The sequence below is a fragment of the Pavona decussata genome, unplaced genomic scaffold (genome assembly GCF_977016875.1).
Source record: "Pavona decussata unplaced genomic scaffold, jaPavDecu1.1 SCAFFOLD_386, whole genome shotgun sequence".
Lineage (NCBI taxonomy): Eukaryota > Metazoa > Cnidaria > Anthozoa > Scleractinia > Agariciidae > Pavona > Pavona decussata.
This window is the reverse complement of record NW_028145758.1, coordinates 1,870,489-1,887,500: the sequence shown is the minus strand read 5'-3', so window position 1 is coordinate 1,887,500 and position 17,012 is coordinate 1,870,489. Positions and strand designations below refer to the sequence as shown.

Below are 17,012 nucleotides of genomic sequence, written 5' to 3'. Positions count from 1 at the left end.
AAGCTTACCTGAAGATTTCTTCGTCATGCGGCTAAATAAGTTGCTTGTATACCTGGGACTCGTAGCTCTTCTTTGTAGTCTGGCATGGGCTGCAGACGTCGGCGATGATGACGAAGATGATGTAGAAGTTGACAGCGAAAACGAGCCAGAAGATAAGGTAAGAAGAAAAAGGAGTATCCCTTTTGCGTTCCTCAGAGATGTTCACGCTAAATTATCTTCAATTGTTTTCGTTTGACAGGCTAAAGAAAAAAAGAAAGCAGTCGAGACTGAGGCTTACTCACCGCCAGTTATTTCTTTAGAACACGAGGACTCGGTTTTCTTTGCAGAACCTTTTGCAAAGCGTGGCGAATTCGAAAGCAGGTAACCTTTTAAAAATATTCTGAATATAAAGTGTTTTCATCTTTTTATTTGTAATATTTTGGGTGCAGTGGCAAATCCACTGCATGCAAGGTGTAGTACTACATGCCTGTTTGAGCAAGTTTTGACACAAGCCTTAAAAGTCACGCACAAACGTTAAAGATTTGTAAGCTTATACTTTTTTTTTGCATGTTTTATACTTTGAAATGCATTACGTTTTTTTTATTTTACCGAAAAATGAGTCGAAGTTTATGTTGATGCACAGCTGAAAAGCACTCTTTGTTGTTTTATGACCCACCCAAATGTAAAATGAAAATTTTAATACTCTGTGTAGGGAGATTCATTACATACCCCTTTCGGAAAAATCACCTTTTTCTCGGAAGTTAATTGTCCTGGCAAATTTTGAATTTCAAGGAAGTTGTATCAAGTCTTAGATGACAAACCTGGGTAAACTTCCTGACCTACATTGTAAAGGCAACAGGTGCACACATTCCACTCTTCACTGTAAACTAAGGGAGTTCACCCCATAAAGCTTGATGCTGCTGTCTACAGGCTCTACAATGCAGTATTACTAAGCTTGCAATACTGTTGAAAATAATCTATTTTGAAACATGATTATTAGAAGTGTAACATTCATAACGAATTTCTTATTTGCTGTCGAATCAACAACTTGCGTTAAGAGTACTTGCTTAGAAGCAGATGTGTCAAAGAAAATTTTATTGTTCCAGTTAACCAATCAGCCTTTAGCACAAGGTAGCCATGACTGTAGCTAAGACCCAGGTACTGACAGATTTCATGGGAGGGGTCACATTCACAATATAACAACAATAGTTTGGGGCAACAAAGTTAGTAAAAGCTGACTAGGTCTATTAAAAGTCCTACTCAATATTTCTTCTGCTATAACTTTTTCCAACAAACCTTGAGAAACTCTTAAAAGTTAAGAGGGTTTATTTCTAAAGAAACTGTGGTGCTATGTCGGCATGGGAGTAGAAACAAATGTTTGGTGTTATCAACAGAGTTGATAAAGTATTATTATTATTAGCCACTGTACTGAGATCTGAGTGCTGACATTTGAGTGGTAGTCCTTCATGGATTTGGGTTCACTCAGACGGCTTGACAAATGATAGCCGACTAGCCGCAGGCTAGTAAAAAATCCATTTCAATGAAAATTATTTACACGAATCGGGAGAAGACAAACTAATTAAAACAAATATCAGAAAAAGGAAATCCGAGTGCTCCTATCAGGAGTCGAACCTAAGACCTTCCGATTACTAGTTCGGATGCTCTGCCATTGAGCTACAGGAGACTCGTGGGAGATAAGGCCATTAAACTAGGTTCATGGGACAAACATCCTGCACACTGCTAGGTTAAGAATAACAGAGATTTGAGAACATGAATGTACTTGAATCTCTTTAAGGTAGCCAATTTCCTTTTCGTTTTGGACAAGTCAAAAGTAAACTTTTGAGCAGGTAATGATGTCCTTAGGACAATAAACATTTGAACACCTTTCATGTCATTTTTTTTTGGTATACTGATACAATTTGAATGTGAATGGATGAATTGTATCCCAGTTCTGGTTGTTGCCCCGGAGATTGTTGCCATACACTTGCTGTGTTGATGTGCTTAGTATCATTTTATAGGTTTGATACAGTTTTTTTTTTTAATTTTTTGCTTTTTTCTTCATAGGTGGGTGAAATCTGAAGCCAAAAAAGATGGTGTGGATGCTGAAATTTCAAAATATGATGGTTAGCCTCTGTTTTATGGAAATCTTGCTTGAAACAGTTGGTTATTTTCACTGAAATAATTTAAACGTTCCTGTCTTCTCAGGGTTCCATTTAAACTAGCCTTGCTAAACTGGATACCCTGTATAAATATTGATTTAAATAAATAAATAAAAAAATTGGGTGACAACAGCAACAAGAAAGTATTATTTTTAACACAGAATAATGAGTCATTCTTCCCTTCAGACAACTTTGTCTCAAAGGGTGACAAGTGTCCTTGTGTCCTCATAAACTTTAGCATAACTTTCCAATGACACAGGCTGTTAATTCATCTGTATTAATTAAATACAGATAAATTACCATTAAACTGTGAACAACTGGCCTCTCATAGTGCCCTTGAGAATGTGTTTGATATGTGCAGACTAAAAGTTCATTTGTTTGAAGTGCCGTTGTGCCCACTAGAATGCCCCCATCTTGCTGTTTGGATGTTTTTAGAATTTTAGATTTCATACTTTTACCTTGCCCTGTGATGCACTTCTTTTAGATTTTGTCTCAATTTGGAGGGGACCATTGTTATTTGCCTTAGCTGAAGTGCATCCCTAGTTGTTTTTTTAGTTTTCTTCACTTTGTGTTAAATACATGTGTTATAGTTTGGTTTTGGTTGACAAAATGATGGAAAGAAGTATAGTTTTCCTTATTTTATTGAAACAAGTTTTGAACATTTTGTAGGTGAGTGGACTTTTGAGGAGCCAGCAACAAAGTTATTCACTGGAGACCTTGGACTGATTCTTAAGGTATTTCTTAGATATAACCTTTAATAAAAAATGTTATTGTTACGCAGCAGTCTGAATGTATTCAAGTATGTGATAAATATGATCTGGTTTTGTCATAAACAGTTAAATTTAAAAAGACTTATGCGTATTGCTTAGTACCTGTAATCTTAATTGGTCTTTGTGTTTTTCAAGTGTATTAAGTTAATATTTATTTTAATATACATGTATTAACATCAAACAATGGTAATGTACTTAGAAACGTAGCAAATCAGCATTTGGTGAAAATTAATGTTTCTCTGAATTAAAATTGTTATTATACCATTTTGGGTTTTGTGAAGTGCATTTTCGGTAACCAGCCCTGCCTTTTTGGAGGAACACCCCCAGCCAACTGATGTGAGTCTTGTAGACTCAATTACCAGCCCTTGGCATCCTGTTGTCTACAAGTCTCTTGCTGGATTGATCTCTTTCATGTTTTCTCTCGCTACCTTTCTCTTTATCACATTTACAGTGTACAGGTATAGTCAGTGCTGTTACTAACTTTTGAAGTAAGTCTGGGGAATTGAGGAAAGTAGCCAGGAATTTCCCCCTCATATTGTTAATATTAATTTTGTCCACTCGTAACAGCCAGTTAAAATCTTAGACCCCTGCTCCTTATCGACATCCCTGTTGCTATTAATATTTAATATTTATGAGTGAATAGCAATCTTCATCAATCTCTTTCTGATGTGTGTTTAGTCCAAGGCAAGGCATCATGCAATTTCCTCACTGTTGAAGAAACCATTTGACTTCAAGGACAAGCCCCTTGTAGTGCAGTGAGTATTGTTGATCATTGATTATAATTTATTGATAAGTATTAACCAGAAACTAGTGACGTGGTGATTGATTTTTGTGGAAACTGAGAAATGTAATGTTTGAATTATTTTGAGTTGTATGTTGTTGAATAGTTTGTTTCTTTTTACCGAGATTTGCCTTAGTTTTTGCACATGGCAATTCTCTTTCCCAAACATATATCCCCGTTGGGTGAAATAGCAAAAGTCAGACATTTCCCCTCCAATCTGTGTTGCTCCACTGGCCTTTTTAGTATGTGACTCTTATATCATGATTCTAGGTATGAGGTAAAGTTTCAGCAAGCAATGGAATGTGGCGGCGCTTATGTCAAACTTCTTTCTAATCATGATGCACTTCATCTGGTAAGTTGTTATCATTATTAAATAATTATTGAAACACAAGCAAGCGAAAATTAAAGTTAATAGCCGACGTTTCGGCGTCATCGTGACACCATTCTCAAGGCAAAGTGGATAAATTAATGCGAAGATTTGATTTCTATACTCTACAGTCTCTACAAATTAGCATATTAACAATGGATCACAAGAACTTGTAGAGACTGTACAGTATAGAAATCAAATCTTCGCATAAATTATCCACTTTGCCTTGAGAATGGTGTCACGATGACGCCGAAGCGTCGGTTATTAACTTTAATTTTCGCTTGCTTATGTTTCAAGAAATCATTATTGATCAAACTTTAAATAATTATTATTACATATAATACTAATATTAGTTTCATTCCTAGCATCACAGTGTAAAAATTGGTTGATGATTATTTACTGACCTTGCTTTTTACATTTAGGATGGATAACCTGGATGTACGATGAATGGATTAATGATTAACCCATAACACACCGTGCCGGCCAAAACCTGCCATGATTTCGGGCTCATCTGCGCGCACTACACGATTTGAGCCTACCACCCCTAGAAGGGAATTTTTTGTCCCCTATTGTTCTTATTGTCTTCAGAAAGGACTGACCAATCAGAATCCACTTGCTGCGCATATATTTTTAGGTCTTAGGGGGGCCCAGACAAAAGAGCCTTTTGTCTTTAGAAGCGGTGTCCAATTTCAATTTTTTTCCCTTGTGGGCTGCGCGGCTAAATTTTTAGTCGCCAATTTTCGTGTTTTCCGAAGGAAAACACATCTTTTCGAAATGGTAAATCGAAAGAAGAACTGCTAAGGAATACTCGACAGTTTCGACAGCGAAAATCCAAGAAATAGCGGCGAAAAAATTGCGCTTCGAGTACGAATTGTTGTTTTATCCAGGGGACGAGCGAGCGGACAGGTCAAATCATTATTCAGGCCATGGACTTTCTGCAAATAGTTAGAGTACTTCTGGGAATTCAGCAGCCAAAAAATTACAGATTTGATTGTGAATTTGTACTGAAATACTATTCTAATTGACGGATTCTTTGTACTCCGAACAGTTTTTGTGAAATATTTGAAAAACGTGCACCGCACGGGTCGATAAGTTCGCTTCGAATTGGAGTTGTTGTTCCTTCAAATCGCTTGGGCGTCGCTCATCTCGCATTTATAATTATACACGTTTCTTTCTAAGGCGTAAACAAAGACTTTTCTGAATAAATTTTTCATTTAGGAAAGCTTTCTGTGTTTTTCTTTCTATTTTCATTGAAAAAACGTGACAACTGTGTAATCTTGCGTAAACAAACACATGCTCTCGAGACGGATCAGATTTCATCCATGTGACGTGCGGATCAAATTTCATCGAAATTTCAGAAATTTTTACCTTCAAGTTTGTTTTTTTGGAAAATTTTGAATTGGCAACTGGTGTATTTTATTCCATAATTGAAGGGGTGCCTGGAATAAAGCCCTAAGTGACTTCTGATAAACTGCTAGAATCTCCTTCCAAATGTTCTTGTTTTCGCTTGTGAAATAAAAAGAGAATTTGACCTTTCATCAAAAGTCACTTGGGGCCTTCTTACGCGCACCCCTTCAATTAGTAATTTTAACTATCTTAGACTAAAAGGGTGTTGGTTTTTTTGCCCTGTAAGTTGTGTATTTTTACTGCACATGGGGTAGGAAATAACCACTTTGCCAATTTTGCTGAATTTTGAAAAACCTCTGGAAACGGCTGGTGCGTAATGGGTTAATAATAAAATTTTTCAGAAAAATGTTTATTAACTATTATAAAGTTTGTAATGTCTTTTTAAAATGTTGTATATTAAGAATGAAATGACCTTCCTTATTATCATTGTTGTCATTTTGTTGTTGTGATAAAAAATTATCTGCATGTGGTACATTCCTTGTAAATTGAGTTGTTCCACCTGATTGATCTCATGAGTTATCTACCATTTTTTGGCAGAAATTGTTCCATGACAAGACCCCTTACACCATAATGTTTGGACCTGACAAATGCGGTGAAGATAAAAAGGTAATCATTCACAGATTCTTTTTTGAAAGGTCAGGAGATTCATTTACCCCTTGGCATGCAAACTGACCACCCACAAATGAACATGATTTCCAGCATTTGTCTGGCAACTTTAAGCACTTCAACCAAGTGTTTGTGGGTCAAAAAGTTCCCATTTTTTATCATGATTGCAGGGCTCAAAATAATGGCCGTTCATCGGACAATGTCCGGTCAAGATGACAATAGATATTTGTCCGGACAAAATTTCGGTTTGGCAGTCATTTTGACTGGTTGCGTACATGGCTTTCAAATCAATAACTAGAAAGTTTTATGTTGAATAGAACGCAGAGGCCGCTGCCTGTGGAAAAGCAAATAGCGAACATAAGTGATACTTTAAGCGATCAAAACTTTCATACGCTTACTCTTTAGCAACAAGTTTCTGAGCATAGGAGGCAACATTTTTGCCTTAATTGGCTATCACTTTAAAATAAATATTTTCAATATTTTGACCGGTCAGAAACGAGACAAGACCGAGCTAAAATTTGTTTGGACGGTCAACATGACTTGCAACTGTCCAGAAATTATTTTGAGCACTGTGATTGTAATATTGTACATGGTCAAGCTTCTAAACAGACAGGTGACTGGGAACCCTGTGTATATCCACTTTGAGAACAGGATTACGGAAAATACACCCATTATTTTAAAATTTCAAGAGCAAACGAACACATTCTAGCTTTCCCCCCCAAATAGTGAAATCAAGAAAAGAGTACTCAACATTATCTGTGATATTTGACAACAGCAGACTACATGTACAAGCCATTGTAACTATAATTGTACTTGTAAAAAGTTGACATTTATGCATTAACTAAATTATTGGTGATTGAAGCTTATTCATCATGAGTTTACCTTTACTGATGTATGATCTATAAAATTGTTATGATGTGAAGCAAATTGAGTCTTCTAAAGTTGAATTTTTTTTATTTAAATAATGCCCATTTAACCACAAACTGCACCAGCATCCTTCTTGATTGCAAAAGTGATGACAAGTGTACAAGAGATTTAACTGTGTTCAAAATTTCCTTTCAGCTTCACTTCATATTTAGACACAAGAATCCTAAGACAGGGGAATTTGAGGAAAAGCATGCCAAGAAACCAACTGGAAACTTCCAGAGTGTTTTTGATGGCAAGAAGACACATCTGTTCACCTTGATTGTATGGCCAGACAATTCATATGAAGTGTTTGTTGACCAAGCAAGTGTAAACTCTGGCAATTTGTTGGAAGATTTCACACCCCCTGTCAATCCTCCTAAGGAGATTGACGATCCACATGATAAAAAACCAGAGGACTGGGATGAGCGCGCAAAGATTCCAGACCCTGACGCAGAAAAGCCAGAAGATTGGGATGAGGATGCTCCCGCTAAAATACCTGACCCTGATGCAAAGGTTAGATTTATCAGTGTAACACACATTTGAAAATCCTTTTTTTTTTTCACACTAGTGTCTTCCTTTCTGCTACAGTGAAACCTCCCCTAAACAACCACCCAAAATGTCAAGCCTTGGTGGTCGCTTACGAGAGGTCAGACCACAAGGGGTCTTTATTTTGAGCACATTAGCGTAAGGTAATTCCAGAGATTAACCTCATTTCACCAATGCTCATATGAACCCATTTAATGACTATTAGTAGCCGCAAAATTTTTTTTAAAACTTTCCAAAATTATATTGCCAAAGAATTATGTCATCCAGGTTGGTTTGCCCGAATGGGACAAGTCTATTTTGGTAAGACAAAGTCTTTTTCGGGAAACCTGATACTTCCAATTGTAATATTCATGTCTCCTGGATAATGTTGCAACAGCAAATTGTCCAACTACTGATCGGGGATAGATGTGAAGACGTATGTGACAAGTGGTCGTTTACGGGAGGTTGAAAACAAATGAAAATAACTTTCATTTCTAAAAGTGGTCGTGGTCACCTACGAGAGGTGGTAACTTATGAGAGGTTCCAGTTATAGTGATTTGACTGGGGAAATTTTGGTGTTTCGGAAAAGTGGTTGCTCAAGAGAGGTGGTCACTTATAAGAGGTGGTAGCAAGGGGAGGTTTGACTGTATTTTGCTTGCATACCTAATAATGTTTGCAAAAATTAGACTTGAAATTTGTTTATTTCAAGGGAAAAATTTTTAAAGGCTAACTTTGACAAGTACTTTTCAACATGACTTTCAGAAACCAGATGACTGGCTTGATGATGAACCAGAGTATGTACCTGATCCAAACGGTGTGAAGCCTGACGACTGGGATGAAGAAGAGGATGGAGAATGGGAGGCCCCGCAGATTGGTGAGTCTTTGATGTTTCTGTGATCATGCAACGTATAAGATGGTTGGTCTTATGTTAACCTTGTTTATTTTCTGAAACTCTTATTTCATACAGCAAATCCAAAATGTGAGAAGGCTGGATGTGGAGAATGGAAACCTCCTGTGATAGACAATCCCGCTTACAAGGGAAAATGGTCAGCACCTCTTATTGACAACCCCAATTACAAGGTAAATATTGATCCACTTGCAAACTTTTTTTGCATCATCTCTGCAAGCTAGTGAACAGGAACAAGAATGAGAATAAGAGTGCTTTCCATTTGCCAGAATTGGCCAGCCAGTCTGAAAATCAAAGACATCATTTTGAAGGGGGCTGCTGTAAAATATTGAAAAATGATCACTCCAAAAATGGTACGCTCTATTTTAAAGAAATGTGAAGGACTAATACAGCTGTTTCGACAAAGGTTGTCCAAAAAAGTATTTAAAAGCATATGTGACAATGCTGAGAGGTAGTCTGGGAAATTCCCAATAAATCTTAATGAAAGCTCAGAATCCATACTGCCCGCCATCTCAAGTCGTCACTGCATGGTCTAGGCATTATGGATTCTGAGCTTTTATTGAAATTTATTGGGTATTTCCCAGAGTACCTTTTGGCATTGTCGCATATGCTTTTATGCTTTTTTGGACAACCTTTTTTCGAAACAGCCGTATACATTTCATTTACGAGTTGACTTGTCTGGTGGCCAGTTCTGACAAAAGAAAGCAACCTACATTGTAAGTTACAATGATGATACTTTATCTGGGCTGTCAATAATGGTAAGAGGCAAGGATTTCTACTGGATTGGTAACTTTGATAGACAAACAAGGCATTTTACTGTATTTCTTTCCAGCAACTTAATTGTTTTTCACTTTCTTCTGCTTGTGTAGATACTTGAAAAAAAATTGTGGCAAGCCTGCCTTACAGTGATATTTGGTTTGTTACATGCTAATGTAATATTTATCAATTACAGGGGATCTGGAAGCCGCAGAAGATAGCCAACCCAGATTATTTTGAGGATAAAGAACCTTTCAAGATGACTCCCATTGTACGTGAGATTACCCTTCTCCTTGATCTTAATTGAAATTATTTGATATTATTATTGATTTCTGAAGGTTTAGAAGATTTGTACATCATTTATCTACAGTGTACCCCAGAAGTTATGTGCAATATAACAGGAACTGAATACAACATTTCTGCAATGTTGTCTGCAATATGGCAATAATTTTCTGGTTGCAGTGTACATTTTAGGTGTTGCAGTTTATGCCACCTTTGCTAATTTTTAATATTTTTGTTTCTCTGTAGGCGGCTGTTGGTCTGGAACTCTGGTCCATGACCCCTGACATATTGTTTGATAATTTTATTATCACCAATGCAAAACATGTCGCTGACAAGTTTGCGGCAGACAGGTAAGTCCGTAACAGATTCAAGATGTTTAACTCCAGCATAGGAAAGAACGTAACTTGTTAGTGAAACTTGAATTTTCATTCTTGTTACAGTGATTAAAGTCAACTTTGGATTAACGTTTTAAAATTTTTGTTTCAGTTGGGTAAAGAAAAATGTCAAGGAAACCTATGGTGGAGATGAAGAGGTCAGTGTTGTGTCTCAGGCCTGTTCCAAACGTCGTGCTACTGCTGTGCCAAACTTAAATCAATTTGACCCAGAAGTTGCATGACAGTAGCATGGCAGTGGTTTTAAACGTCGAATTTAATTCAGTCCCGCCAAAATTATTGAAAATATAGAAATGCGTAGAATGAGCAAATTAACCCAAAATGCATTTAAGGCACGGCAATAGCACGCTGTTTGAAACCAAGTCGCGCTACTGCCGTGCTAAATAGTCATGTTGAACTTAATTCAGCCTGCCGTATTAAATGGTTTCAAACGTCGTGCCAATGCCGTGTTTAAGTCAAATTAAATTCTTGAATTTAGTTCAGCATGGCTGTAGCGTGACGTTTGGAACAGGCCTACGTTTTGCACTGATAACGCAACAATAGTAATTCATTCTCTGTTGTTTTACCTTGTCTTGATATGATGCGTACTCAGTCTTCCTAAAATTATTCTGTTTGGACCTTTTATGCCAAGCATGCAGCTTTTGGGCCCCTCTGAGTGTTTTGAAGCTGCATTGCTGTGACAGTATATCACCAGAAAAATCAGTTTTTCCCTTGACTGATGTGCTGCACTGTCTGTATACAGATAGGTAGTTACTTTACTGTTGATGCATTGCTTGGACCAATCGATGGATGATTTTGTTTGGTTGAAATGTTACAACCAAACCAATATTGTAATATTATTATTCTGGGTTTGTGTAGGTCATGGAAAACCTGGAAGGTCATGGAATTTTGTAATTTTGTTTTCAAGGCCTTGAAAGACGTGGATTTTAATAATTATAATTTGTGGGTCATAGAAAGTCATTGGAAAATATGTTAATGGGGAAAATCGCTAGGAAAGCATTCTTTTAGGGAATAAAAAAGGAAGAGCATGAACCAAAAAGGAGCCAAGAAACAGATTTTCGCTCAGTAGAAATAAACACTGCACATTTTGCCACTGTAAAAGGCAAACATTCTGTCATGGATAACTTGAAAATGTCATGTAAAGTCCTGGATTTTTAAAAGCTCTAGAGTATGAACCCTGTAAATATTGTAAATGTGAAAAAGCTTTAGTATTGTTGTTGTAAAGTTAAAAATATTGCTATTAATTGCTATCTGTTCTAGGGAGGAATTGTCAGCAACTTGCTACAGGCAACTAATGAACGACCGTGGCTGTGGGTGCTGTTTGTCATTGTTGTGATTTTGCCATTTGTACTGATTGCTGTGTGCTGTTTCCCTGGAAGCAAGGTAAAAGTGCAAAGTTCTACTGGCAAAAACAAGAATTCTGAAGTTGTGTTACATATCTAAATTCTAAAGCTTCAAAAGAGAAAGACTCAAGTTGTTATGGTGGGCTTTGAACACAATGTTGACTGGTGTAGTTAGCGTGGGGACGCAAATATTGCTGCTTTTCATTATTCATGAGTCAGTTCCTGAATTTTGACATTTCCCACAAAATAAATAAAAAATAATTCTGAGTTACAACTTTGTCATGCAGAAGTACTAGTTAGCTAGTAGACAGTAGGCAGCTGACCGTGGGCACTGTTAGTGTCAAACTCTACGTAAACATGAACAAATTTCCCACTTCAGTAATAGTGATAATGAAGTGTGGAGTCCAAGCATAGAGTGAGAAGAATTTGTGTTTCCTCGTGCTATTTGACTCTCTAGTTTTTACTTACTTGAACGTGAAGCGACTGGACACCATGTTTCCTCATACTATTTGACTCTCTAGCTTTTACTTACTCGAATGTGAAGCGACTGACACAAAGATTTTTATTATAACTGAACGATGGTTAAACTCAACTGAACTTGAATAATAATTAATGGCTTAAATATCCCTAGCGGTTCATACATTCTGCACGCATTCATAGCTTAATTATTCTGAGTGGTTCACGCATTCTGCACGCATCTAGTGTTACAACAATTTGTATTTTGATCCATTTTATCTCCTGGTTCCAGGGAGATGCTGCTGCAAAGAAGAAGAAGACTGATGAGCCAACAGAGGATGTTGCTCCTGAGGAAGACAAGGTAAACTGATTGTAAATTTGATGCTGATCACTGTTAGGTCTTAAAATGTTAAGTTTAGTCACCTGGCCCCAGTTCTTCAAAAATGGGATAACTTTATCCACTGGATAAGTCACTATCCAGCGGAGCAAATATACTCCACCTAACGCTTTTGGCAAGTTTTCGACACAATCTCATATGTAAATTTCACATTTGCTTCTACCTTATCCACAAATTATAGGGCTATCCGGAAAATCTTGCACACATTTTATCTGCCTGATAGCGACCTATCCGGTGGATAAAGTTATCCACTCTTTGAACAACTGGGGCCTGAGCAACAAGACATGTTTTTAGCTTCCTGCAAGTTGAGGAAACAATGTTTCTACAGTGCTCAGCATCTCCTAGTTTAACTTGGCCCTAATGCCAAAAGACTGTCCATTGTAAACCATCAGATACACTAATGAATGCAACTTTGTTTCTGCAGCCTGAAGAAGAAACGAAAGAAGAGCAAGAAGAAGATGAAGAAGAGGAAGAAACTCCTGGGGAAGGTGGTGAAGAGGTGGGCTGTTACAAACACAAGTTTTAAACAGAACAAAAACATTGTCAGAAGAATGATAATTGAGGATTAACCTCTGTACTTTGTTTTGATCTGTAGGCTGAAGAAAAAAATGAAGATGAAGAGAAGGTAAGAGAACTTAACTTTAACCTAAGTTTTCCCATTTCTCAAAGTCCCAATAAGGTTCTGTACCTGAATACTATTATACGTGCAGAATGCTCCAGACAGGCGTTTGATTTGGTGTTGTTTTTGAGAAATTTCAAAGAGATCTTTAAATAGGTTGTATTTAACATATTGGACAAGTTACAGTAAACCTTGCAAGTAACCAATAAACTATACTTAGCGTGCCTGATAAGTTAGCAAGGCTTTCATGTCCTAAACCCTTACAGTGCATAAGAGGGTTAGTTACTTAACCCTTTAAGCCCCGAGGGAAATGCCAAATTTTTCTAAATCGGTAACTATGAACCAGGAGATCACATGTGATACACCATTTGAAAGGTATTTTCTGGGTGATGCTATAAATCACACCAAAAGAAATGGAGGAGGTCACAGATTGAATTGACAAGTTCCCAAAGTGAAAAAATAAAAACATTTAAATTTTTCCTGTTCCTTGTACAGATTGGGTATGTCCCTAAACTATAGCTTAATTTGAAGCTCTCAGTGCATTGGTTGTTTTCAGATATTAACTTGGCCTAAAAAGTACAAAGATGAAAAGTTCCAAAAGTTGCAGGGGTGGTAAATCAAGTCTTGTTTAGGAGGGGGGCATGATATTATGCCTTCCATGTGCAGATCTTTCCAAGATCTTTTAGTCGTGCAAATTTCACGCAAATTGACTGAATATTGAGCATGTAATTGCATCTTGTGCCATATGGCACTATCGGGGCTTAAAGGGTTAAGAAAAGTTTTTTTTCTTTTCTTCCTCAAGAAAAGTTAAGTGGTGCTGGGTTGGTGGGGAACTCAAATCTCTTTACGGTCGCCAAGTAACCTAATGTTTTAAACGCGAGCAACAGTGTTTTATCAGGATGAGTGGTTTTAGACCCGATAAAACATGTGCTAGCGAGTTTTTTGAACGGCTTCAAAAACATTCCTGGAAAAGCGTGTGTCAAGAGAGTTCATAACAATGATGCTTTTGTGAACGTTGGAAATTAGCATACAAGAAAAACATTAAACACTGCATACTAATTAGGAGGAGGTTTTATCAGGTTTTAAAACCACTGCACATAATGTTTTATTGACCATTTGATAGGTTAATGGGCTTGTGAATTATTAATGAGTTTTTGTAGCTTTGGTAATGTTTGTTTATTGATTGTTGTGTTGTAACAGGAGGCTGAAGCGAATGAGGGAGGAACTGCAGGCAAGGATGAAGTAGATGAGGAAGAAACTGCCGGTACCAGGTTAGTGATAGAATACCTTGCACATCAATTGTTTTGTTGTATCAATAAACTCTGCCCTTTTGCAGTGTTTAGCTGTTGAGCAAAGCGAGACCAGAGTTACCTAAAATGGACAGAATTTTTTTTAAACAATTCAATACAGAGGAAAGACAACCCCATTTTTTAATGTTTTTAGTGTTTTCTCAGGGTGCTTTGTAATCCAGTGGTTTGGGTTAGTCACACTCTAGCCATTCACTTGGAGTTCTTCTTGGTAGCACTGAGTTCAGCTCTTCTGCTAGGCTTGAAAATATTCAGCTGGTTCATTGTTTGAGTGGAGTGACTGTAAAATACAATGTAACTTGGATAGCTAAGTGTCCATAATTATCTATGTCCATTGGCAAGTCCTGAACAAAACACTATTAAAAAAATCAAAGTAAAAAAACCTATGCGGTACCTGTTTACAGCACACCTGCTGGTGGTGCCAGCATCCTCGGCCAGGTGTCAGCAAGTCACCTTGGATACCAAGGATTCTGGGGAGGATTCTCACACTTCCCAGGAGCACTGTCTTTTGGCTAACATAGTGTTCATTCTTCCAGTTCCCTTGAGGTTCCCTTCAAGCCTTTATTGGTATTGTCCCTAGACGCCCAATCACAACTGGAACAATCTTCGCCATTTTCATTTTCCATTATTGTTATTATTATTATTATTGTTATTGCGTTATACGTAGGAAGAATGCACTCCTAATACAGATTGGAGTTGAGATTGTATGGGACAGTCGATCGATTGTTTGGTCAACAAGATTTTTGCAGATTTTTCGGGGGTGGATGACATCATCACCAACTGGTCAAAGGAGAGAGAGCCTGGGATCAAGATCATCGAACACACTCCCTAATCTTTGATTATTACTAGTTATTATTGTTATTACAACCAAAGCATCTTGCGTGTGTATCGGTACGGAGAAATTAAATGTTGATTGAACTCTGTTTTAACCCATAGGAGGACAACAAGAAAAAGGACAAGAAAGGAGAATTAATGCCCATCACTGACAGTCCTCTGCAAGGATTCTGCCGAAACACATTACAGTGCTCTTATTTGATTGGCTCTTTTCTGTTTCTTGGGCTGTTTTGATGCTTCCCTGTAGACATGTTATGTATTTTGTTCATGCCAGCCAATCACGTAAGAATTCTGCTGAAGAAATGAGCACAACAAAGCCATTATTTCAAACCAGAGGTTCTGCTGTTTGAGATCATAGCTTAAGAAATGCCAATCACTTGAGGCCACGCAGTGTTTTTTGTTGTTACACCCAGATGTTGCTGAAGTGTGCAAACGTTTTCTATGTTACCACAAGAAATGGTCAATTTTTCTGCTGGTAATTAATGGTATGTGGAATGTTGAAGGAGAGGTGTGGCATGTCACTGGACAATATTTTAGTTTTGCAGTGATAAAAAGAAAGTGCACGGCTTACTCATGAATATGAACATTTTGTCTCATCTAACTAAAGGAAATGATACCATGCTTGCACAAGTAATCTGTAATCATGTGGTGCGGTGATTCAGTCGTTTTCATTCCTTAGACAAGTAATTTCCATGTCCCCCTACCAAGGTGTGTAGATGACTTCAGACTTAACTATCATGGGGATCTAACAAAGCACTAGGAGTAATCCTACAGTGGATTTGGCATCCCATCCGTCAGGGATTTTCTTGTGGGGGTGGGGGTGGGGTTTAAAAATGGGAACGACCCCAAGTTTTACTTTTCTCTCACACAAAAGGATACCCTGGTTTTTAGTTTCAGGTAGCTGAGTTTAGTCCACAAGGGTTAAAATAAGTTAATATTGCCAGCATTAAGTTTAGCAGTCACAGTGCCCCTTTGAAGTCCCAAACCGTATGTTTTTGTTTCCTTAAATAATTGTTTTGGTCTTTTCATTGTATAATTGGCACTGTTATTATTCAATCACAGCAGTCTTTTCAGCAAAGTATTCTTTTTTAAGTGAACAACTTGCGCATTTAATGTTACGAGTGTCGATGGGGGCTTTAATTTGTAACAACGCATTCTAGTCATTTTAATAAAATGTCCGGCCCCGGTTGTTCAAAGAGCGGATAAGTCGCTATCCATCTGATTAAATGTATTGGTTGGAGTATATTTTATCCGCCGGATAGCAACTTATCCGCTGGATAGAGTTACACGCTCTTTGAACAACCGGGACCAGATTGTCTTTTGGTGATCAATGGTTGAATTTTATGTGGTCGTTACTTTGTAAACCATGCCAATACCCAGTCGTTCCTTCCGTAAGGATACCATGCGACAGGTCTCCTAAAGGCTCATTCAGACGATGACGATTTTCTGTCACAAATATTGTCACAAAACCTTGCAGTGCACTGCAACGTTTTTTCAGAAGGGAGATGACGTAATATATCAAACACGAGGAAGAGTGTTTCCTCCGATTTCCAAACATTGGAAAAACGAGGCGCAGCCGAGATTTTTTTTAACCAACTTCGAGGTGTTTGGAAATAGGAGGAAACACTCTTTCGGGTGTTTGATATAGCTGCTCAAACTATTGATAATTCTTGGAGAAATTCGAAGCAAAAGTTCACAAAATGTTATGATAATTAAGATCATATTTCTAAACCTCCTTCACGGTAGTGATTTGCTTTGTTTTGGCTTGATGAATTATTAATGAGGTTGAGAAGTATCGTCAAAACTCCCCCTTCATCCCCTCCCCCTCGCCCAGAAAAAAATTGTGGCGATGCTGTGCTGAAATACCACCTCTGACCCCTCATCTTGTTTCTTTCCACATGCATACTGTGTTCCATACACGGGTTTTCAGCCTAATGTTCCGGAAAGTAATTGCCAATCCTCACTTCCCAAAAAATTATAAGTAAAAACAATTTAAGAATTGGTTCATGCTTAGCGTGCGTATATCGAGTTATGGATGCACGCGGGAAGTTTGGAGAGCACGAGAGAAGCGTAAGAGTTGCTCGAGGCGTAGCCGAGAGCAACTCTAGCTTCTTGAGTGCTCTCCAAACTTCCCAAGTGCATCCATAACTCGATATGCGCACAGATAAAAGCAAGGACCAATTCTTTTATAACAGTGAAAATAAAGTAAAGGATTCCTG

The 17,012-nt window shown here is 37.7% G+C and overlaps 1 protein-coding gene across 1 annotated transcript in view; it reads left to right on the top strand.

The window, feature by feature from the left end:
- Positions 1 to 16,120, top strand: part of LOC146451593 (calnexin-like) — a 16,264-nt gene extending 144 nt beyond the window's left edge. The window contains exons 1-19 of the mRNA XM_085099040.1: positions 1 to 157; positions 239 to 360; positions 2,044 to 2,102; positions 2,808 to 2,872; positions 3,587 to 3,663; positions 3,960 to 4,041; positions 6,001 to 6,069; positions 7,132 to 7,488; positions 8,263 to 8,374; positions 8,468 to 8,580; positions 9,360 to 9,434; positions 9,692 to 9,795; positions 9,932 to 9,977; positions 11,098 to 11,220; positions 11,929 to 11,997; positions 12,458 to 12,532; positions 12,629 to 12,658; positions 13,853 to 13,923; positions 14,896 to 16,120. The exon at positions 1 to 157 is cut by the window's left edge and continues 144 nt beyond it. Coding sequence (XP_084955166.1) covers positions 26 to 157; positions 239 to 360; positions 2,044 to 2,102; positions 2,808 to 2,872; positions 3,587 to 3,663; positions 3,960 to 4,041; positions 6,001 to 6,069; positions 7,132 to 7,488; positions 8,263 to 8,374; positions 8,468 to 8,580; positions 9,360 to 9,434; positions 9,692 to 9,795; positions 9,932 to 9,977; positions 11,098 to 11,220; positions 11,929 to 11,997; positions 12,458 to 12,532; positions 12,629 to 12,658; positions 13,853 to 13,923; positions 14,896 to 14,932 — 1,818 coding nt within the window. The 5' untranslated portion in view covers positions 1 to 25 and the 3' untranslated portion in view covers positions 14,933 to 16,120. The remainder of the gene's footprint in view (positions 158 to 238; positions 361 to 2,043; positions 2,103 to 2,807; positions 2,873 to 3,586; positions 3,664 to 3,959; positions 4,042 to 6,000; positions 6,070 to 7,131; positions 7,489 to 8,262; positions 8,375 to 8,467; positions 8,581 to 9,359; positions 9,435 to 9,691; positions 9,796 to 9,931; positions 9,978 to 11,097; positions 11,221 to 11,928; positions 11,998 to 12,457; positions 12,533 to 12,628; positions 12,659 to 13,852; positions 13,924 to 14,895) is intronic.
- The last annotated feature ends 892 nt before the right edge of the window (positions 16,121 to 17,012 follow it).